Here is a 22,422-nt window from a genome sequence, read left to right on the forward strand (position 1 = left end):
TTTAATTTCTTTCATCATGGTTTTGTGGGCCTCAGTGTACAAGTCTTATATCTTCTTGGGACATTTTTTTCCTGAATTTTTTATTGCTTTTGATGCTATTATAAATAGAATTATTTTCTTAATTTCATTTTCTTATTTTTCATTGGTAATGCATAGAAATAAACATTTGTGTTGATCTTATACCTTGGAACTTTATGAAATTCATTTGTTAACTCTAATAGTTTTCTTGTGGATACTTTTTTTTTTTTTTTTAATTTTGATTTATTTGAGAGAAAGAGAATGAGCGAGAGAGAGCACAAGCCAGGGGGGAGAGGCAGAGGGAGAAGTAGACTTCCCCGCTAAGCAGGGAACCCAATGCAGGACCTGATCTGAGCCAAAGGCAGACACTTAGCCAACTGAGCCAACCAGGCACCCCGGTGCCTCTTTCTTTTTAATTATTTACCCTTCTTGGCACATAAAAAGAACCCCTCCCCCACACTGTAGAGTGTGTTCTATAAGTGTCTGTTCAATTTTTATTTTATTAATTTAACCTATATCTTAGTCATGGATATTAAGCACTTTCCCTTCTTTTGTTAAACAATGCTACAATGAGTAATAATCTTGTATATCAGTCATTTTGTGGAACTGAGTCTGTCTGTAATTGAATTTTTAGAGATGGAATATCCGGGAAAACCATGGCTGTGGTATTTCATAGAAATACCAATTCTTACTTGCTTTTTTTGTGGGATGAGGAGTGGGAGTTGACATGCTGGATGGGGAACTTACTGCACTCATCTAGCTGGTCATTTTAGAAAGTTTTCTTTAGCTTCTCCTTTGTAACATAGCCTCGCTGAAAGTCAAAAGTATTTGTTTATTTGTAAAAGTTAGCTAAGCTAGGGGGCGCCTGGGTGGCACAGCGGTTGGGCATCTGCCTTCAGCTCAGGGCGTGATCCCGGCGTTACGGGATCGAGCCCCACATCAGGCTTCTCCACTATGAGCCTGCTTCTTCCTCTCCCACTCCCCCTGCTCGTGTTCCCTCTCTCGCTGGCTGTTTCTGTCTCTGTTGAATAAATAAATGAAATCTTTAAAAAAAAAAAAAGTTAGCTAAGCTATATATGTATGGGTGGGTGGGAGTCTTGTACATTTGGGAATGTAATGCCTGTGAAGATAGCATGTTTGTTGGAACTTAGATCATTAAGAAAACAAACAGATTTGGCATTAAATACATATGTTATACATTGTAATACCGTGCTTTCCTCCTGTGATTGTATTTCGAGGTAACATTTCAGAATCATTGCTGTTCAGCATCTCTATAATGATGAGCTTGAGTGAGAATTACATGTATTTCAAATACTGAAGATTTTGTACAAATCTGTCATAATCCAAACCTGGCACTGTTTGATTCCCGAATAACATACTATTAATTTTACAATTTCTGTTGTAGTCCAGTATGAAAAAAGCCAGTGTTAAAATTCTGAAAAATTTTGACGAAGCGATAATTGTGGATGCTGCGAGTCTGGATCCAGAATCTCTGTATCAGCGGACGTACGCCGGGTAAGCCCAACTAGGGTCTCAAACTTTTACAAGCCTGCTGAATTTTGCATCTTTTATTTTTTAACTTGAAATTTAAAAATCGTTTCTAGGGGCGCCTGGGTGGCACAGCGGTTAAGCGTCTGCCTTCGGCGGCTCAGGGCGTGATCCCAGTGTTACGGGATCGAGCCCCACATCAGGCTCCTCCGCTATGAGCCTGCTTCTTCCTCTCCCACTCCCCCTGCTTGTGTTCCCTCTCGCTGGCTGTCTCTATCTCTGTCGAATAAATAAATAAAAAAATCTTTTAAAAAAAAATCGTTTCTAATCTACTGTTCTATACCCAGCACTTTTATATATAGTATAGAGTAGACCACCGTTAAGAGTGGAAACTAGGCAGCACCTTCCTCGGTTTTAATCTTGGCTTAGCCCCTTACTGGCAAACTTCTTAACCTCTGTGTCTTAGTTTTTTCATCTCCACTTCATTGGGTTGTTTAGGGGTACGTAAAAAGCATTCAGAACCTTGCCAGGTATCTAGTAAACCTCCGTGAATACCATTCCCGTCGTCATTCCACCGCACTGTACAAGGCTGGTGAGTATCATGTTTATATGATATGTGTTAGGCTGTATCTCTTCCCATATTTCATTTGGTTCACATGTTAGCTATTTCAAAGTCTCTATCTTAAAAAGAAAAATAAAAACAAAGTACAAAGATGCCAGCATCATTTATTATGGACTGTATAGCTAATACTTGAAACCAGAATAAAATTATTTCTTTGTATTTAGGAATTGGGTGTTTATTTTATCCTATAACAAAAAGACATCAGTTCATAGCATATGCCACTTAACCAACCTTTACCACAGATCAAATCATAAAATCGCTTCCTCTTCCCCAAAGATGGCTTGACGAGCCTATAAATCTGTGTAAATTCTTGATTACCTTACCCCAACCCCAGCCCTGGCAGCACCATGAAAAAGGGATTTCAACATGTTCAGTTGATTTTGTCAGAAAGTAACAGTGATACTTGGGAGACCAAGGAATCCTGGAAAGCACTGGAAAGTAAATAAAGGGCTGTTTTGACTACATTGTCTTCAAAAAGCACACTTCAGCTGAGGCAGTGTTGTAATCTTTAGCGCTTCTTTTAGGAAATGATGGACAATAAGCCTACATGATTTAATTACCAAAGACTATATTCATTAGGGAATTGTTGGTTCATTTACTTAAAACCTTGCTTAGTCTGTCAATTGCAAGATGTTTGACTTCTGTTAAGTTTTTCGTGTATGTAAAATAAATATATTTTAACAGATAATGTATAAAATGGATCAGAAAAGGGAAAATAATGACTTTTCTTCATCTTTAAAGATAGTTTTCAGTGTTTGTTTTAGCTTTCTGGTTTTGGCATCTTCCTGAAATTTTTCTGAAGGCAGACAAATTTGTATCCGTTGGTGTATTGCAACCACATGTGAAATGAAGACTTACTGTGAACAGTAGCCCTAAAATAAGACCCACTGTGCCCGAAGTGAAATAATATGTAGGCATCACAGAGTTTCTTCTTCTACCTTTTAATTACAAAGACATGAATCTCTTGTACAGGTTAAATTGGTCACACGCCAGTGCTTTCTCTCCCCTTCCTACTCAGGATAGTCACTGTTACATTATAGTATGTATTTTTGTTTGCTTATTTTTATGTAATTGATATCACACTCTATTCAGTATCTTGTGCTTTCATTCACAGTGAGTTTTGTAGATTTCTCTTTGTTAGTCTATACAGATTTACCTCATTTTAACTATGTTATAGCATTCTATATATAATATTAATTATAGCTCATAAGTGTGGCCACTGTTTGGCCCTTTTGGTATTGAGTATTTAAGTTGTTTACAGTTTTTCACAGATTATGAAATATTGAGTATTTAAGTTGTTTGCAGTTATACACAGAATAGCAAAAGACTTCCTTTTATTTACTTCCTTACACCAAGTAGCAGACTTTAATTTTTTTTAACCAACTGGACTCCTGCTCACAACATTCAACTTCTTTCGGCATTTTGTTGGTTAACAGGTTTTTCTTCCATGAGTTGAGTATTCGTCTCCTTTTTACGTTTTTCTGTTGGATGATTTCTTAGTGACTTTTTGGGATTCTGTATGTTTTTTAATATTCATTATTGATGTGATGTCTGTTAAATAAGATCTTTAACTGTGTTCTTTGCCTTTTAACTTTTATATTGTTATAGCTTTATAGCATGTATAATTATATATAATTACTGTACTTTGTAATACACATTTTGATCTAGGGCAGGTTCCTACCTTTTTATCTCTTTTACAGAATTATCTCGACTATTCTTACACCTTTCCTCTTCTGTAGAAATTTTAGTATTGTGAGCCATCTCTTCACCCATCATGTTTCATAAACCTTTTTGGGATTTGAATGGAATTACACTGAATTAAAGATTATTTTGCTTTCTTTGGGGGACAGCTCTATTTGAAATAAGCTTTGCTTTGAATAACATGAGCTAGCTATAAATTGTATTTCTAGCTTCTAGATTTAGATGAGATGCTTAAGAATGGAATTCTTTTTTCCTTTTTTTTTTTTAATTTTTCTTTCCTTAATTTAATATTGATTGTTAGAAATCATGTTCTTCTTTTTGTACTTATTTAGGAAGATGACATTTGGAAGAGTAAGTGACTTGGGGCAATTCATCCGAGAATCTGAGCCTGAACCTGATGTAAAGAAATCAAAAGGTTTGTGGTGTTTTTCTACTCCGTGTTAAGCCTTCACTCACATCAGTCATTGACTGTAAGTGAAGGATCACTTAAGATCTATTTTATGAAGTAACTGTCTTATCTCTCACTTGGGTTTATATCACAACTGAGCCCAAGGGCTACATGTAGTTGCATCTCTGAATAAAAGTGAGTCAGCTTGCTTTAACCATTACAGAAAGCACATATTTACGAAAGAATGTCACCTTTCTATTAAAGATGGTGAATACCCAATCCAGGCTGGACTTAATGTTTGTCTTGAGACCCTTTAGTTCATTAAATTTCCTCTAATTTGCTAGAAGTTATTATGAAATATTTGTGGAAAATATTCATAGGTTGAAATTCAGATCCTTTGTCAGGAGAGTGCTCAGTCAACTGCAAGAGTTAAACATAAAAGTCTTTTTTTTGACAAGAACATTATTTGTGACTGATCTCAACTTCCAAACAGTTGGTCTACACAGGAAGATTTTGGAAACCAATGTGGATCCATTCAGTTGGGATCTAGAAATTTTTCAGTGTGATTGAATTGACAGTATTGTCTTGAGTAAAAGATACTAATTTTTGTAAGAAGAAAATGCTCCAGGAGTGCCTGGATGGCTCAGTCCGTGAAGCATCTGCCTTTGGCTCAGGTCATGATCTCAGGGTCCTGGCATCAAGCCTCACGTAGGGTTCCCTGCTCAGCAAGGAGTCTGCTTCTCCCTGTCCTTCTGCCCCTCCCCCCCACTTGTGTGCATGGGTGCTCCCTCTCTCTCTCCCTCTCTCTAGAATAAATAAATAATTTTTTAAAAACTTTTTAAAAAGGAAAAATGTTCTATTTTGATAAGTGCGTTTAAAATTAAGAGCTGTTGTTAATCTTCCTATTAAATTTAATAGGACTGCATTCCTATTATGTGTATTTGTTAAAAAGTTTTTTTACATGAACTCTACGTGGGTTCAAACTCATGACCCCAAGATCAAGAGTCGTGTGCTCCTCTACCGACTGAGCCAGCCAGGTGCCCCATATGATGTTTATTTTTTAATGCAACTGTTGCTTGAGTAATGAATCATACCACCTGATGTTATGAGCGTTCTACTTTTGGATCAGATATACATCGACAGAGTAAGCAAAAAATAGAACAATTGTTGAAAAAATTTAGACCAAAAAAGGGCCTGTTACCCATTTCACCTTATTAGTTTATTTAAATAATTGATTTTATTTCCTCTTTTGCCAAAGAAGTCTAAAGTATGTGGTCAGGAAAAGTTTAAAGACTGAAAGAAGTCTACACAGTTCGTTCAGTAAATGTTTTAGTGCCTCTGTGCACTCCTATCCACTGGGCGGGTTAGAAGATACAGATCCTGCCATTAAGAAACTTAGAGTCTAGTAGCATCTTTTATTGGGTAAAGCATGAATAGGAGGAAGCGGTTACGGGCAGCCTTGGAGCAGAGGAAGTGCTAGACAGCCTCTGTGGGGTAGCGGCCAGGAAGGGCTCTACACCGTCCTCAGGTGGCTTCTGTCCGTGAGGATCATGGCATCTCCAGTATTAAGGAATCTCTGAGCTCATTAACTTTTTAAAAAGCCGGTCTTGGGGGCGCCTAGGTGGCGCAGTCGTTAAGCGTCTGCCTTCGGCTCAGGGCATGCTCCCGGGGCTCTGGGATCGAGCCCCACGTCAGGCTCCTCTGCTGGGAGCCTGCTTCTTCCCCTCCCACTCCCCCTGCTGTGTTCCCTCTCTCGCTGACTCTCTCTCTCTCTGTCAAATAAATAATTAAAATCTTAAAAAAAAAAAAAAAGCTGGTCTTACTCCTCTGACATCTCATAAAGAAGTGCTGTTGCTCTAGAGGATAGGTGTTGGGTGTTTGCGGGGTTTTTATACACATACACACACACACACACACACACAGGAATTAAGATATGGAGTTAGTAGCTAAAGATATACAAGAAACTTTTGCCAAACACTGCCTCTGCTCTTTCGGTTTATTCAGTCTCTTCATATTATTCATTTATTCATTCATTCTAAAATATCAGTGCCTGCCCTGTGCATTTACGGTTCTAGATTCTGAAAAGAAAATGAAATTTCCAGCCCTTGTGGAGCTCACATTATAGTGGAGGAGAGAGTGAATAGAATACCGTGTGTGTGTGTGTGTGTGTGTGTGTGTGTTTATATATATAAACATAAGAATAGTGGGGAGTTCTGTTTTAAAAGTGGTGGTCAGGGGTGCCTGGGGGGCTCGTTTGGTTGAGTGTCCAACTCCTGATTTTGACACAGTTCATGATCTCAGGGTCGGGAGATCAAGCCCCACAACAGGCTCTGCACTCAGTATGGAGTCTGTTTGAGATTCTCTTTCTCTCTCCCTCTCCCCCTCCCCCTGCTCACGTTCTCTCTCCCTAAAATAAACAAACACATAAAATCTGTAAAAGAAAAAAATAAAAGTGGTTGTCTGGAGGAGCGCCTGGGTGACTCAGTCAATTAAGCGTCTGACTCTTGATCTCAGCTCAGGTCTCGATCCTCAGGTTTGTGAGTTCAAGCCCCGCACTGGGCTCCATGCTGAGCGTGAAGCCTACTTAAAAAAGAAAATGGTTGTCAGGAAAGGTCTCACTGAGGAAGTTGCATTTTTAGTAGAGACCTGAGCAAAATGGGGGAGTAAGCCTGGCAAGATCTGCAGGAAGAGGTTCTTGGCAGAAGGCAAAAGGCAAACCCTGAAGTTTAAGAGCCCAGCATGATCAAGCAGCAGCAAGACCAGTGTGGCTGAAGAGTGAGCAGAGGGATGAGCAGAGGAGGCGAGTAAGGTTGGGGGGGCTCTCACAGACCATGGTAGGAAGTTGGAAGTTGGAGCAGGGGTTCCCAGGATGTGATTCATGTTTTAAAGGTGTGGCTTTGGCGGCTGTTTGGAAAATAGAGTGTAGGGGTTTAAGAGGAGAAGCAGGGAAACAACGTTCTTGCCGTGGTCTAAGGAGAGGATGATGGTGGCAGTTGTGATTTAGGTCGTGGAAGAACGGTCAGACTTGGGTTGTGTTGGAAGGTAGAGGCAGTAGGATTATATCATCTACCAGCAGGCTCATCCATCAAGTTACTTGCATTATTAATGTAACATAAAGCAATTAATAGTAATTTCTGCAGTTTGAGTAAGTGCATCCATATATCTCAGTGCTTCCTTTAGCTGTCCAGACGTGTCTGTAAGTCATGTATTTTTGTGGTAAGTAAATGACCTAATGCAGGAGCCAGCAGATTTGATTCATTTACTCAGAAGGCCAGAGACAATGCTATATCCTAAGGATACAAATAAGAAGGTGTACTCTGAGTTTATTTTAATCTAGTTTAGTCCCTCTTTTATGACCCTGGCTTCGCAAGCCTGTTATGCTAGTTATTCTATAAAATGCCCAACCTGGATTTTCCTGGTTGTACTATTCAGTTTATTCCTTTTTTTTTTTTTTAAGATTTTATTTATTTATTCGACAGAGATAGAGACAGCCAGCGAGAGAGGGAACACAAGCAGGGGGAGTGGGAGAGGAAGAAGCAGATCCCATAATGGCGGGATCACGCCCTGAGCCGAAGGCAGACGCTTAACCGCTGTGCCACCCAGGCGCCCCCAGTTTATTCCTTTCTTACCTGTGTTTCTTGTAAACTGGGATTTGTACGTAAAGTGTTGATTTGAGTTAAACCTTTGGATTGCAATACATCATAGGTGATCTTGTGTGTGATATTTTTAGAGGAATATGAATATATATACATATATATTCATATTCTTTTTTTTTTCCTGAAAGGATACCCAAAACATGTAACATAGTTGACGGATGAGAAGAGGGAGATGCCTTCTACTTTTCATTATACCCTTTTCCTCTACTTTTTGAATTTTCTTATCCTTCATGCTTCACTGCTTAATAACCCACCCATCTCTTCTCCCATAGCTTTGGATCGCATCTTTGCCGTCACCTACGAATGTTCCCTGCCTGCCTCTACAACTTTGCCTTGAACCACTCTCCTCTTGATGGACTAGGATCTAACTGGAATCTCCTTTGTTCTTTTTTTGAGGTCCCCTCTCTGTTAGGGCCTCTCCATTTACTGTTCCCCCTGCCATGTCTTTCATGAGCTCTTTCTCATGGCAAGTATTCTCTCTTCAGAGAGGACTTCCCAGCCCACATGAACTCAACTCGTCTGTACCACTAACATACCACCTTTTTATTTTCTTACCACTGTCTGATGTTATCTTACTCATTTATTTGCATACTCGTTTATAGTCTATTTCTCTTCCTTGAGTGTAATATCACCACTCTGAGAGCTGGGATTTTGTCTATCTTATTTGGCACCGTATTCCCTGATTCTAAAATTATGCCTGCCACATGATAAGCATTCATTAATTACTTGTTGATTTAATTAATTAATCTGGGGGGATTTCTGCAGAGATTATGTAGGTGGTAAGATTATGGATCATATTTATTTAATTTAAGAAGAGTATTATTTTTTCAAACTGACACAGACTTACCCAGAGTATTATTCTGAGGATACTCACAGAACCCTACTCTCAAGCCTTCTCAGACCCCAAGTAATGGAGATTTCTTAGCAGCCTGTGTGTGTACTCCCTCTTTATTCTGCCGATGAAGCATTTGAGGTTCTGGGAGATTATAACTTGTTTGGGATCCCAGAGCAGATCAGTAGCAATCTCGGGCCTTTGGCTCAGAACACTGTTGGGACAGTTCGGCTCCACTTCCTCTCCTTCCTCGCTGAGGATAGCTGCAAGAATGTTCATCATTTATTAGCCTATAGCTTCAGTTTGTACAGAGGAAAGGGTACAGAGTACAGAGGAAAGGGTTGAGTTTTGAGAAGAGTATATCTCAGAGTCTTCTGAGAGTATGAGAACTTTGCTTTCAAGGCAAGCAAAGTAATTTTAAAAGTTACATTCAGGGGCACCTGGGTGGCTCAGTTGATTAAGCGTCCAGCTCTTGATTTCAGCTCAGGTCATGATCTCAGGGTCATGAGTTCAAGCCCCGGGTCCAGCTCCGCGCTCAGCGGGGAATCCGCTAGAGATTCTGTCTCTCCCTCTCCCACCCCCAGCCCCCGGCTCTTGTGCATGTGTACGCATGCTCTCGCTCTCTAAAATAAATCTTTAAAAGAACAAAGTTGCATTCAAATCCTCTAGGAGAAAGTATAACAAGGAATTGTAAAATACGTGAGCATGTGGTCTCTGTAGTGGCAATGCTAGTGCCTGGATGCCGTGGTGGGAGATGAAATTGTACATTGTGAAAGCCCTGGCGTGTTCCTGTTGTGTAAGCATCGGGGATTCTTTTTTTTTTTTTTTTTTTTTACATTATTTGTTTATTTATATAGACAGAACCTGCAAGTGAAAGCGTGAGGAGGGGGACAGAGACAGAGGGGGAGAGGGAGAAGCAGGCTCCCTGCTGAGCAGGGAGCCAGAATCGGTACTGGGTCCCAGGACCCTGGAATCCTGACCTGAGCCAAAGGCAGACGCTTCACTGACTGAGCCACCCAGGCGCCCCTAGATTTTATCTTTAAGTAATCTCTACACCCAACGTGGGGCTCGAGCTTACAGCCCGCAGATCAAGAGCACACACTCCACCGACGGTGCCAGCCAGGTGTGCCCCCAGTGTTAGCAGAGTACCAACTAGATGCATTTTTCTGGCACTGATAGAGGAATGAATTGGTATCAGAGAAACCAGTCGGGTAGCAGGATTAGCTAGTAATGTAGATAGAAGAAGAAGAGGATTTGAAGGTGGATAATGGTAGCAGGAATTAGGTCAGATTTCTAAGACTTCCAAAGGGGAATTCAAGAGACTGCATTCAAGGTGGAATTTGGTGACAGATTTCATATAGAGGGCAAATGAGGAAGGTGGTTCTCTGGGTGAAAATTTATGATGCGGATTTTTAATAGAGGATTAAATTAATTTCTGAGATAGAAGACATAAGAGAAAAGAGTAGGTAGGAAAGAACAAACGAGCTCAGTTTGGAACACATTAAGTTTGAGATAACTTAGGACAATTTGTAAGTATGAATTTAACACCCAAGGACAGGTTTTTTCATTATTTGCATTTTGAAGGTAAAGTCACAGGAGGGGATGAGATACTCCAAAGAAAATATGTTGAAGGAGAGAAAAAGCCTGGGAATGGGGTCCTGGAGAAGTTCTATATTAAAGGTGGAAGGAATCCACAGAAAGGAGTCAGGCATATGGGTATTAAAAAGGAAAAGAGAGAGAGCATAAGCAAGTAGGAGAGTGTCAACAGTGTGACTCTTTGGATGAGTCTGAAGAGGGAGCAGCAATTGGGCAATTCAACAGCCATTTGCAGCTTTAGGCAGAACACGTAATGTTGTGGCCCCTGTTGACTGCTTGGCCATAAAGTTTAACTAGACCAATATTCAGACTTTTAGCTAATACTGAAAATTATTAAGGAAATGGATCCAGGTTTTGTACTTTTTCATGAGTGCTACTTTTAGTTCTAATCCAGTCATCGAATTAATCAGGATCTTGCCTAAGAAATAATCTACCAACCATTTGATTTAAAGCAGAGTTAGGACAGGAGCCTATCTGTGTTAATGAAAGGATAAGCTATGTAGGGGCGCCTGGGTGGCTCAGTCGTTAAGCGTCTGCCTTCGGCTCAGGGCGAAGGGTGATCCCGCTGTTCTGGGATCGAGCCCCACATCAGGCTCCTCCGCTGGGAGCCTGCTTCTTCCTCTCCCGCTCCTCCTGCCTGTGTTCCCTCTCTTGCTGGCTGTCTCTCTCTCTGTTGAATGAATAAATAAAATTAAAAAAAAAAAGATAAGCTATGTATTCCATTCACGGAAGAAGTGACTAGCCTATGTCTTGGGGATTCCTCAGCACCTGAGTGCAGATGTGGATAGGCTTTTGTGTATCTCCTAGGAGACTGAGGTGTGCCGTAGCTCAGACACACCATGGCTATTTAAAACTCTACTCTTGGGGCGCCTGGGTAGCGCAGTCGTTAAGCGTCTGCCTTCGGCTCAGGGCATGATCCCGGCATTCTGGGACCAAGCCCCACATCAGGCTCCTCTGCTGTGAGCCTGCTTCTTCCTCTCCCATTCCCCCTGCTTGTGTTCCCTCTCTCGCTGGCTGTCTCTCTGTCAAATAAATAAATAAATCTTTAAAAAAAAATAAAATGAAACTCTGCTCTTACCCAGTTAATTCATACAGAACAGAGATCGAGCATGTAACAATGTAATCTCTACTGGAAACCCTTTTGTATAGGAGCTGGTCTGAAAAGTTTGGATATATAGCAAGTAGATTGATATCTCCTGATGTATTGCTAGATTCTTAATCTAAGACCAAATCCTGGTCAGTTTTCTTCTGCTTGCTTAATGTTTGCTGAAAATCTCACCCTAGATGATAAAGGAGAATAGAAGGAAAAGTCCAGAACTCTGAAACAGCCTTTCAGAGTCTTTTGAACCATGGTGTTTGCAAGTTAAATACTTGTTAATGGAGATAATCAGTTTCGATTAATGGTTAATATTCCTTAACATTTTAGACGAGATTGTGCAAAAAAAGAATATCCATTTCTGGAAGTAGCTTTTGAATAAGAGCACTTTTTAAATGTAAAATTGTGTATGAAATCTACATTCAGTTTTGGTTTTGTTTACCAGGATCCATGTTCTCACAAGCTATGAAGAAATGGGTGCAAGGAAATACTGACGAGGTAAATTCTACTTTTACTGTAAAGAAATTCCTGTTTATAAGTGGCACCTTGTGTAAGTAAGGTTTCAGGTTTTCTCTTTCTTTAGTTCCTGTGTTTAAGCGGCACGTGGCACGTTGCTCCTTTATCCAGGATGTAACAAGAAAGGGTGGGCCCTTTTTAGCATCTGACAGTTGCCTCATGGGGGCAGTGCAGGATCTTTGGTTCAGAGACTCTGGCCACTGAAAAATACCCATGCCTTCAGGTTTTCATCAACCAGCAGGCATCAGTAGAAACAAAAAGCTCAGATGTTTCCTTCCTCACTGTCAGTTTTCAGAAGAGGCTTGCTTTTTGACTAGTTAAGTACATTGAGAGAAGTGAGTGGAAAAAGAAAAATTTTTGTTTTGATCATCTAACATGAAAATAGTCATGATGTTGGATACCCAGTAGCTGACCGTAGAAGACAGTGAATGAACAGCACGTTAATGTAGAGTAGCCAGAGCGTGGTCCAGGTCCATTCAGATGTGGAATGTGCTGCTTATCCAAAGAAGTGGACATGATATGCATATATAATTGTGTTGAGAGCACTGATAATGTAAGTCTTGATTTTTCTAATGAATAACCATTATCAACAGTTTGAATTGGGTTTTTTCTGTTGTTGTTTGTTTTTTTTTTTTTTAGGCCCAAGAAGAGCTAGCTTGGAAGATTGCTAAAATGATAGTCAGTGATGTTATGCAACAGGCACAATATGATCAACCTTTAGAGAAGTCTACAAAGGTATGGATGACTTCTGATCTAGCTTGTATAAAACTGGAAAGAATTTGAGTCCAGATATATAAAAATAAAAAAGGACATAAGGAAAATGATTCTTCTGCCTTTGAAGGATTAGCTGCTCTAGAAACTGACCTCTCATCGTGAACAACTGGGTAACTAACAAACTAAATGAAACAACTATTTCCAGATACTGGACAATAGGCAGTAGAGGTCTGTAATCCTCGAAAGAAGGGTAACATTGACTTGATCCCTTGCTCACTGCCCAGAAGCAATTTTCAAAGTGCAGGGAGGGGAGAGCCTAACAGAGTTCATAGTGTTGCTGAATTAAGGAGTCAGAAATCAAAGTATGGATAGCCCAAGGTGGCTAGAAGTCATAGAGCAGTATACCAGAAAAGGAGCTTCACAGAAAGAAAGCTCCAGAGTTTATCTCCTTATGAGAGGTCCCTTGAAGTCCTTGGCCAAATACTGATCTATACATGTATTGGGTGAAAATTCCCATGGAGAGGGAAAAAACTACCAGAAATTAGTAGACTGAGCCATTCCTGAAACATGGGGTTAGGAATAGGTCACACCCCTACTGACCAGTGTGGATAGATCTTATAATGTATAAGACATTGGATAGTGTCCTCAGAAACATTATGCCTTACTACTGGAGCTAAACCCTAGAATAAAGTACTTTAACCAACCTTGAAAGCAGCTTTTGAATGGATCAAGCTCTGTAAGTAACAACTGCATGCCAGAGCAAAGGCCAACCCTCTTTAAAGGAACACAATGAAGTTCAGCACTCAACAGTATAAAAACAACAGTGTCTGCCATCCACTGCATTACTGGGTATGCAAGGAAGCAGAGAGACTTGACCCACAGTCAGGAGAAAATGCAATCTATAGAAAAATAGATTTTTCTATTTTCCACACCCTAAAAAAATACTGAATACAGAAGAACTCAAGAAAAGGGGGGAAAGAGAAGAAAGAATCCTGTGGGACAAATGAAAGACAAATAACAAGATAGTAGTTTTAAATGAAATCATATTAATCGCCACATTAAATATAAATGGTCTGAATAGTCTAGTTAAAACAGAGATTGTCTGATTACATAGATAATGGCAGAACCTACTTAGATGCTCTCTGTAAGAAGCCCACTTTAAATATGAAGACATAGGCCAAAAGTAAAAGGATGGAGAAGATATACCACACAGACATTATCAAAAGTAATTTGGACTGCCTGTATTAGCACAGGTCAGAGTAAAACTTCAAAACAAGGAATATTACCAGGCAAAAAAAAGGACATTTTATATGACAAAAAAGTCAGTTCATCAAGAAGACATCAAGAATCCTAAATGTGTGTGCATCCGATAACAGCTTGAAAACGCATAAAGCTAAAACTGATAGAACTACAGGGAGGATACACAAATCCATAATGGCTGTCGAAATCTCCAACAGTTAGAGATTGCAGCAGCCCTGTGTCAGTAATGGATAGAACAACACTGTCGAACAGCTTGACCTAGGGGACATTTATAGAACAGTGCGTTCAGCAGCAGCAGGGTACACGTTCTCTTGGCCAACACATAGAACATTTATCAAGATATACCATATTCTGGGCCATAAAACAAGTTTCAATAAATTATAAGGATTGAAATCAGTCTATTTTCTTACCAAAAAGGAACTAATCAAGAAGTCAGTTGCAGAAGGATGTGTGGAAAATCCCCCAAGTATTTGGAAATTAAATAGCATACTTCTTAGTCTTCCATTGGTCAAAGAAGAAATCAGAACGGAAGTTAGAAAATATTATGGACTGAATGAAAATGTTTACAGTACTGTGGAATACTGCTAAAGCAGTCCTTAGAAGGAAATTTATAGCATTAAATGTTTATATTAGACAAAAAAAAAAGTTTTCAGTCTTCTATCTTAAACTAGGAAATGATTAAACCCAAAGGAAGAAGAAAAAAGGAAATATTAAAGATAAAAGTGAATATGGGGCTACTTGGGTGACTTAGTTAAGCATCCAACTCAATCTCAGCTCAGGTCTTGATCTCAGGGTCATGAGTTTAAGCCCTATGTTGGGCTTTAAAAAAAAAAAAGGTGAATATCAATTACATAGATAATAGAGAAAAATCAAAAGCTGGCTCTTTAAAAGACCAATTAAATTGATAAACCTCTAACAAGACTGACTGGGGGTAGGGGAGAAGAGATTAGATACGAATTACTAATACCAGGATTGAAAGAGGGGACATCACTACAGATCCTAAAGTTATTAGAATGATAATAGTTGACTATTGTGAACAACTTTATGCTAATAAATTCAACAGCTTGAATGAGATGGAGAAATTTCTTCAAATATATAAATTACCAGAGCTCACTCAAGAAGAAATAGGTAACCTGAATAATACTGTATCTATTAAATTGAATTTGAGGAATTAATATGCAAAATATATACGGACCTCAATAGCAGAAAAAAAATTTCAAATTAAAAAATGGGCAAAGAACCTGGAAAGACATTTTCCCAAAGACATACAAATGGCCAAAAGGTACATGAAAAGATGCTTAATATCACGAACCATTAGGGAAGTGCAAATCATAACCACAGTGAGGTGTCACCTTACACCTGTTAGGATAACTGCTATCAAAAAGACAAGCAATAGGGGCACCTGGGTGGCACAGTGGTTAAGCGTCTGCCTTCGGCTCAGGGCGTGATCCCAGCGTTGTGGGATCGAGCCCCACATGGCTCCTCCGTTATGAGCCTGCTTCTTCCTCTCCCACTCCCCCTGCTTGTGTTCCCTCTCCTCGCTGGCTGTCTCTATCTCTGTCAAATAAATAAATAAAATCTTTAAAAAAAAAAAAAAAAAAGACAAGCAATAACAAGTGTTGACGAGGATGTAAGAAAAAGGAACCCTTGCTCACTGCTGGTGGAAATGTAAATTGGTACAGCCGTGTGGAGATTCCTCAAAGAATTAAAAATAGAACTACCGTATAGATCTAGCAATCCCACTTCTGGGTATATATTTGAAGAAAATGAAATTATTGCCTCAAAAAGATACCTATATCCCATGTTCATTGCATAATTTATAATAGCCAGGCGTTACATAGAAATAACCCAAGTGGCACTGACAGTTGAATGAATCAAGAAAATTGAACCATAAAAAAAATGAAATCCTGTCATTTGTGACAATATGGATGGACCTTGAGGACATTACGCTGAGTGTAATAAGTCTGACATAGACAAATACGGTATGACCTCACTTACATGTGCAATCTAAAAAAGTCGAACTCACAGAAACAGTAAAATAGTAGTTACCAGGGACTGGGGGTTAGGAGCAATAAAGAGATGCTGATCAGAGGGTACAAACTTCCAGTTATGAGGTGAATTAGTTCTAGAGATTAATGTACAGCGTGGTGACTGTAGTTAACAATATTGTATTATATACTTGAAAGTTGCTAATGGAATAGATTGTAAGTATTCTTACTGTTTTTTAAAAAGGTATTTATGTGAGGTGATAGAGGTATTAATCTTACTGTGATAGTCATTTCACAATATATATGTATATCTATCACATTATACACCTTAAACTTATACATTGTTATGTCAGTCGTAACAATAAAATTGGGAGGTGGGAGAGAGAAAGTCAGTTTCTTTCCCATAAAGAAAACTCCAGGCCCAGATGGAATTTAAAGAGGAAATAATACTATTTCTAGACAAAGTTCCAGAAAATTGAAGAGGAGGTAGTATTTCCCAACGCATCGTATGAGGTTAGCATTACCTTAACGCCAGACAAAGACATTACAAGAAAAGAAAACTACAGGCTAGTGTCTCTCTTAAACATACACTCAAAATCCTTAGCAAAAATACAAGAAGGGGCACCTAGGTGGCTCTGTTGGTTGTGTCCAACTCTTGTTTTCAGCTCAGGGTCATGAGATTGAGTCCTGCATCAGGCTCTGCACTCAGCAGGGAGTCTGCTTGAGATTCTGTCGCTCCCTCTCCTGCCCCTCCCCCTACTCGAGCTTTCAAATGAATAAGTAAATAAATAAATACGAGAAAACCAATCATCAGTGTATAAAAAGGATAGTACATCATGACAAGTGGGGTTATCCCAGGAAAGCAGGTTTGCTTTGATATTTGAAAATCAGTTGCTGGGGTGCCTGGGTGGCTCAGTCGTTTAAACGTCCAACTCTTGATTTGAGCTCAGGTCATGATCTCAGGGTCCTGGGATCAAGCCCCGAGTCAAACTTTGCACTCAGCATGGAGTCTGCTTGTCCCTCTCCCTCTGTTCTTGAGCCCAGTCATGCTCGCTCACTCTCTCTCTTTTCTTTCTGGAATAAATAAATAAATAAAATCTTTTTTTTTTTTTTAAGGAAAATATCAGTTGCTGTTATCATGAAAAGAAAAATACATGATCATCTCAATAGATGCAGAAAGAGAATTTGACAAAATTCAACCATTGATGATAAAACTCTCAGGAAACTGGGAACAGAACAGAACCCCCTCAACCTGATAAAACTCACAGCTAAAATCATATGTAATGGGGAAAGACTGCATGATTTTAGGAAGAAGGCAAGGATACTTGCGCTGGAAATCCTAAAAGGCAAAGAAAAAAAGGCCTATAAATTGTAATGGAAGGAGTAAAACTAGTTTTCTTTGCAGAAGACCTCATCACTTACGTAAACATTCCTGAGGCTGCTTTATCCAGTATGGTAGTGACTAGCCACGTATGCACAACGCAGAACATTTCCATTGTCACAGAAAGGTCTGTTGGACGGTAGTATCTTCAGGAATCTACAAAAAAGCATTTGAACTAAGTTTAGCAATGCAAAAGAATATAAGGTTAATATACAAAAGTGAAGTACATTTCTATATACTAGCAATTAACAGAAATTGAAATTTTAAAAAGGATACAATCTACAGTGGCTTCCCAAAACATAAAATTCCAAGAATATATTTAACAAAATGTCAGATTTGTACAATATAAAGTACAACTGAGCAGAATTAAGATTTAAATAAAAACAAATCATGTTTGTGAATCAAGAGACTCAGTGTTGTTAAGGTGCCATTTCTCCCCAGGATGATGATAGTGGTGGTGATAATGATTGAGGTATAACTGACATATAACATTATGTTAGTTTCAGGTATACAGCATAAGGATTTGATATTTATATACGTTGCAAATGGTCATCGCAAATTTTTTTTGTGATGAGAACTTCTCAGATCTACTCTCTCAGCAGCTTTCAGATATGTGATACAGTATTGCCTCTGCTCTCCATGCTGTACAAGATTATCCAAGATTACTGATAGGTTCAGTACAATCACAGTAAAAATGCCAGCAGGGTTTTTTGTAGAAATTGACAAGATGATTTTAAAATTTATTGGAAGATTTAAAGTAACTAGAATAACAAAAAAATACAAACAAACGTGCGGGAGGGGGAAGAAAATTGGAAGACTAACAGTACGTGGACACATTTATTATAAAGCTGCATGATCAGGGCAGAGTGATATTAGCGCGAAGAGAGTACAGAAGTAGACCCAAATATATGAAGTCAATTGATTTTTTACATATCTGCCAAGGTAATTCAATACTAAAAAAGAAAGTCTTTGTAGTTTGCAGTACTGGAACAACTAGATACATATATGGGAGGAAAATGAACCCCCTTCCTTATTGCACATACAGAATCAGCTCAAAATGGATCATAGACCTAAATGTCAGAGCTAAAACTAAAACTCGTAGGAGAAAATCTTTGTGATTTTGGGTTAGGCAAGATTTCTTAGATCAAACTAAGCATGAGCCATAAAGGAGAAAAACCGATAAATTGATCTTTATCAAAAGTAGAAACTTGTGCTTGTCAAAAGACCCTGTAAAGAAAATGAAAAGGCGAGCTATAGACTGGGAGATGATCTTTGCAAAACAGCTTTCTGAGAAAAGAGTTGTATCCAGAATATCCACAAGCTAATACTCTGTTTCTGTATAGCTTCACCAGCTGGTTCCTGCTGTGTGTGTGAGCCACGCAGGTAGCCTGCGGAAAGTTGAGGGCCGCCACATAGCGTACCACCCCCCACACACCCAGTCCTCTCTTCAAGCCAGATGTTCCCAGTTTCTTTAGCAGTTTTACTTTCTCTAACTTGAGTTGATTCACAGAGACTTCATGCAGTTGGAGAATTTCTGCTCATGTTCCTTCTGAAGGCATTAAACTACTCCTCTGTTATTTACATTAGCAAAAATTGGGAATCGGAATTAAATATGTTCAGATGACATCCCACATAACCCACAGTAGTTCGGAGGGCTGGCACGTATATTACGGCCCAGCATCCCCCTTTCTTCGCCAGCTGTTTACTCTGAGAACTGTCATTACCAGAGCTTGGTTTAATTTTGAACTCTGCACTGAGCTGATTCACACCAAAGCTCTGTTCACTTTTGCAGATTCTATCCTCTTTTCTGTGTAAGGGTGATAATCTTTATCTATATTTATCCTCACTGGCTCAGACAAACCTAAAATAGCAAAGAGCAAGATAAAGGTTTATGAAGTTGTGATTCCCCATTATCTTTGAGGATCAAATGTTTAACAATATGAAAATGTCGGGGCGCCTGGGTGGCACAGCGGTTGGGCGCCTGCCTTCGGCTCAGGGCGTGATCCCGGCGTTATGGGATAGCCCCACATCGGGCTCCTCTGCTATGAGCCTGCTTCTTCCTCTCCCACTCCCCCTGCTTGTGTTCCTTCTCTCGCTGGCTGTCTCTATCTCTATCAAATAAATAAATAAAATCTTTAAAAAAAAAAAAACCAATATGAAAATGTCCTTTTAGGCACCATTTTAGAAAGCAGGTATTTAAACTTAAGGCTTTTCATTTGAGTTGTGTGTTCAGATTTTATTATGATGTGCTTTTTATTTTTAGGATATACAGATATATTTTGCTGTATTTTGTTTTTTAAGCTTGCTAGCCCTTCTCTTTGGCTCACTAAGATACCTGTCCTGCCTGTCCTTAGGGATCGGCGGTGTCCTGGTGTGGAAAAAGTGCTAGGCTAAACAGAACTTGTTCATTCCACTTTTAGTGAACATATGTGACCTTTTGAAAGTTACTTTACGTTTCCAAGTCTTATTTCCTCATCAGTGGATCGGAGAAATTGGACAAGATAGTCTCCTAAGATCCCCTTCTGATACTCATTCCGTGATTATTTGAACATAGCACATCCTACTTCATGAAAGAAGACCCAGCCTCTCTAGCCTGTGTTGAAGCCTCTCTGCTTTGAATGGCCTACTTTATGCTTGTCTGTAGAATGTACTTGGCATTTAACATAAACTACCTTATAGCATTTCTGAATTGTTTCATGTGTATATGTCCCAAGGAGCTTGTCTCCCGGGGTGTTTGTTTCCTCCCCAGTGTTGCGAGTAAAGGGGTCTCCGCCTCGGGAACCTGGTGTTAGGTGCTCTGAAGGTGGTAGAGTATTTTGTGTTACGCCTGTCCTGATTCAATGAATCCCCTATGGATTGTCATCTAAGTTATTTTGGGTTTTTCCCTGTTACAAACAATACTTTAATGAATGTGTGTGTATATAAATCTTTGCCCTCTCTTATGAGTATGCTCTATGCTTAATTCCTAGAAGCGGAATTACTCTGTCAAAGAGTAGATATTTTGTTCTATCTATTGCGGAACGATAAAAGCAGATCTGGGTGCCAGTCCTTGTTATGTAACCTTAGGATGACTTGCTTGACCTTTTTAAAGCTTCCGTTCATTCATATGTAAATGAAGATGATTATAGCATTTTACCTCAAGATTGTAGTCAGATGCTGACTGTCAGAAGTGCTGGTATGTAGTAAACACTAAGTGTTGGTTCCCTTCTCAATCTGTAATGATAATACGTCACGGTTTTAAAAATGCACCTTACCTTTTTCTTCTTTTTTTTTTTTTTTCAGCTATGACTCAAGACCTGAGATAAAGGAAATCTGCTTTTGAAAAATAAGAGAACTATTTTCCTTTGGTTGGATTCTTCAACACAGCCAATGAAAACAAAGCACTGTATTTCTTTTCTCTGATTATCACTGTTGTTCCCAAGAAAGAATGGCAGACAATCCTAGACTTCCATCATAAGCAGAGTGACATGTGTGACATGTAGACATAATTGCTGCACGTGATGTTCACACAGTGAAAGTCATAAAGAGACAAAGTGGTATTGTTTACATTACTAGAAAATTAATAGCTTTCCAATGGCAATAACCCATTTATGAAAGAGTTTTAGTCCACTGGAATAGACAGGGACCACATACTGTGGGAGCAGATAAGCGTAGAGCTGATGTTTGATGCACATTCTGCAGCGGTGGCCCGTCCCTACAAGAACCCTGAAGCAGGTACCGGAAGTGCTTTGCTTGGCCTCCTAAACAAACAGGTGAGTCAGCCCCTCGGAGAGCCAGGCAGCTCAGAGTGGCAGTGCGGTGCTAGCGGATTGTTTTCCTTCAGCGGAACGGGGCGAGGGCTCCCTGGCAGTCTTCCTTCACAGAGGCATTAGCTGGGAAGGAAGCTAGCTGACAGGTCAAGTCTCAGTGACATTGTCCTTCCCCTTGGTGACAGTATGCAATGTTCACATTTTAATTGCTCCTGAGATGCAGTATACTGAAAACCAGCCTCCCCTGCTAACAAAAAATGAGTCTCCTTTACTTTGAGCACGAAGACTAGCTCTTCTCGAGTACTGTGCTCCAGGTTACTTAACTTTCCCTTCAGAATACATGTGGAAAAGAAGGAAGAGTACCAATCACTCCAGTTTCCCCCTGTGATACCTTGGACGAAGTGTTTCTTCCCAGATTGTATGGTTTTTGTTTTGTTTTTTCATTTTTTGTTTTTTATAAGATTGGCAAGCAAGGGTTGGGGCAGGCAGGATAAGCACTCAGCCCTGACTGCCTCTCGTTTCTTTGCCGTGAGTTGGGAAGTGTGCAGCTGGTGGCCTTTTTTCTTTGTGTCTTTACGAGAGCAGGAGACTCCCTCACTGCACTTCCACTCGGTCAGCTACTGGGTCCGGACCTCGCTGCCATCAGCAGGGCCGCCCCGCTGGTGAGCACACTCCACTGGCCAGGCAGTGCCGATGCTGCTTCAGTGCACGTGACTGAGGGGGAAAGAACGTTCTCTTAGATGTTACTGCTTTTGCTCAGACTTTGCAAAAAAGAAAAAAAGAAAAAAAAAAAGAAATATATATATATATATAAATATATAATTATTAATCACCTCTGTCCTTGAGAAAGTCTTGAATGAATAGAGAATTTATTCCATTGCAATATTTGATTGTATAGAGGCACACTGTTTCATCAACAGAAGAAGCAAAAAGGCTGTGTATAAGTTTTTGGTACTATGTACCACCTCTGTTATTCTTCTAAAGCAAAGTATTCATGTACTTAAACCATATTCTATTTAATTGTGTTTGATTTTAAAAATATATATATACATGAATTATATTTAAAATTGTGTCAGCTTTCTGCTTTCAGGGCATTTATGGCTCTTCTACTGAAATGTTTTGATTCTTCCAAATATTTCCGTTTGCTTTACAAAAACCCAGACATGAGCCACTCCTGGACTTAGCCTTGTGTTTGGAGTATATGGCATAGACCTGAGGTTTTATTAGGTGTATTTGCTGTGATTAACTCATTTTGTTCTTTTAACAAAGTATTTCCATCCTTTCACTTTGCTTCAACCATTAAGTAACAGAAAAGCAATATAAAGGTCATAGAATAAAATGTGGTTTTGGGTGACTCTTGCTGCCTCTGCATGTTTTGGAATAACAATTTCTGTAAGACTCTAGGCTATTTAAACTC

The 22,422-nt window shown here is 39.5% G+C and overlaps 1 protein-coding gene across 5 annotated transcripts in view; it reads left to right on the forward strand.

Annotated features, from left to right (window-relative positions):
• Positions 1-22,422, forward strand: part of AKAP10 (A-kinase anchoring protein 10) — an 86,860-nt gene that overhangs the window by 54,994 nt on the left and 9,444 nt on the right. For 3 of the 5 annotated variants that reach the window (XM_011227025.2, XM_034647419.1, XM_019801387.2), the window contains 5 exons: positions 1,424-1,533; positions 4,162-4,244; positions 11,843-11,895; positions 12,553-12,648; positions 20,539-22,364. In XM_011227025.2, coding sequence (XP_011225327.2) covers positions 1,424-1,533; positions 4,162-4,244; positions 11,843-11,895; positions 12,553-12,648; positions 20,539-20,544 — 348 coding nt within the window. In that variant the 3' untranslated portion in view covers positions 20,545-22,364. Of the gene's footprint in view, positions 1-1,423; positions 1,534-4,161; positions 4,245-11,842; positions 11,896-12,552; positions 12,649-20,538; positions 22,365-22,422 lie in introns of those variants that run through there. The other 2 variants (XR_004621832.1, XR_004621833.1) reach the window with 1 other exon arrangement.

The sequence above is a fragment of the Ailuropoda melanoleuca genome, chromosome 17 (assembly GCF_002007445.2).
Source record: "Ailuropoda melanoleuca isolate Jingjing chromosome 17, ASM200744v2, whole genome shotgun sequence".
Lineage (NCBI taxonomy): Eukaryota > Metazoa > Chordata > Mammalia > Carnivora > Ursidae > Ailuropoda > Ailuropoda melanoleuca.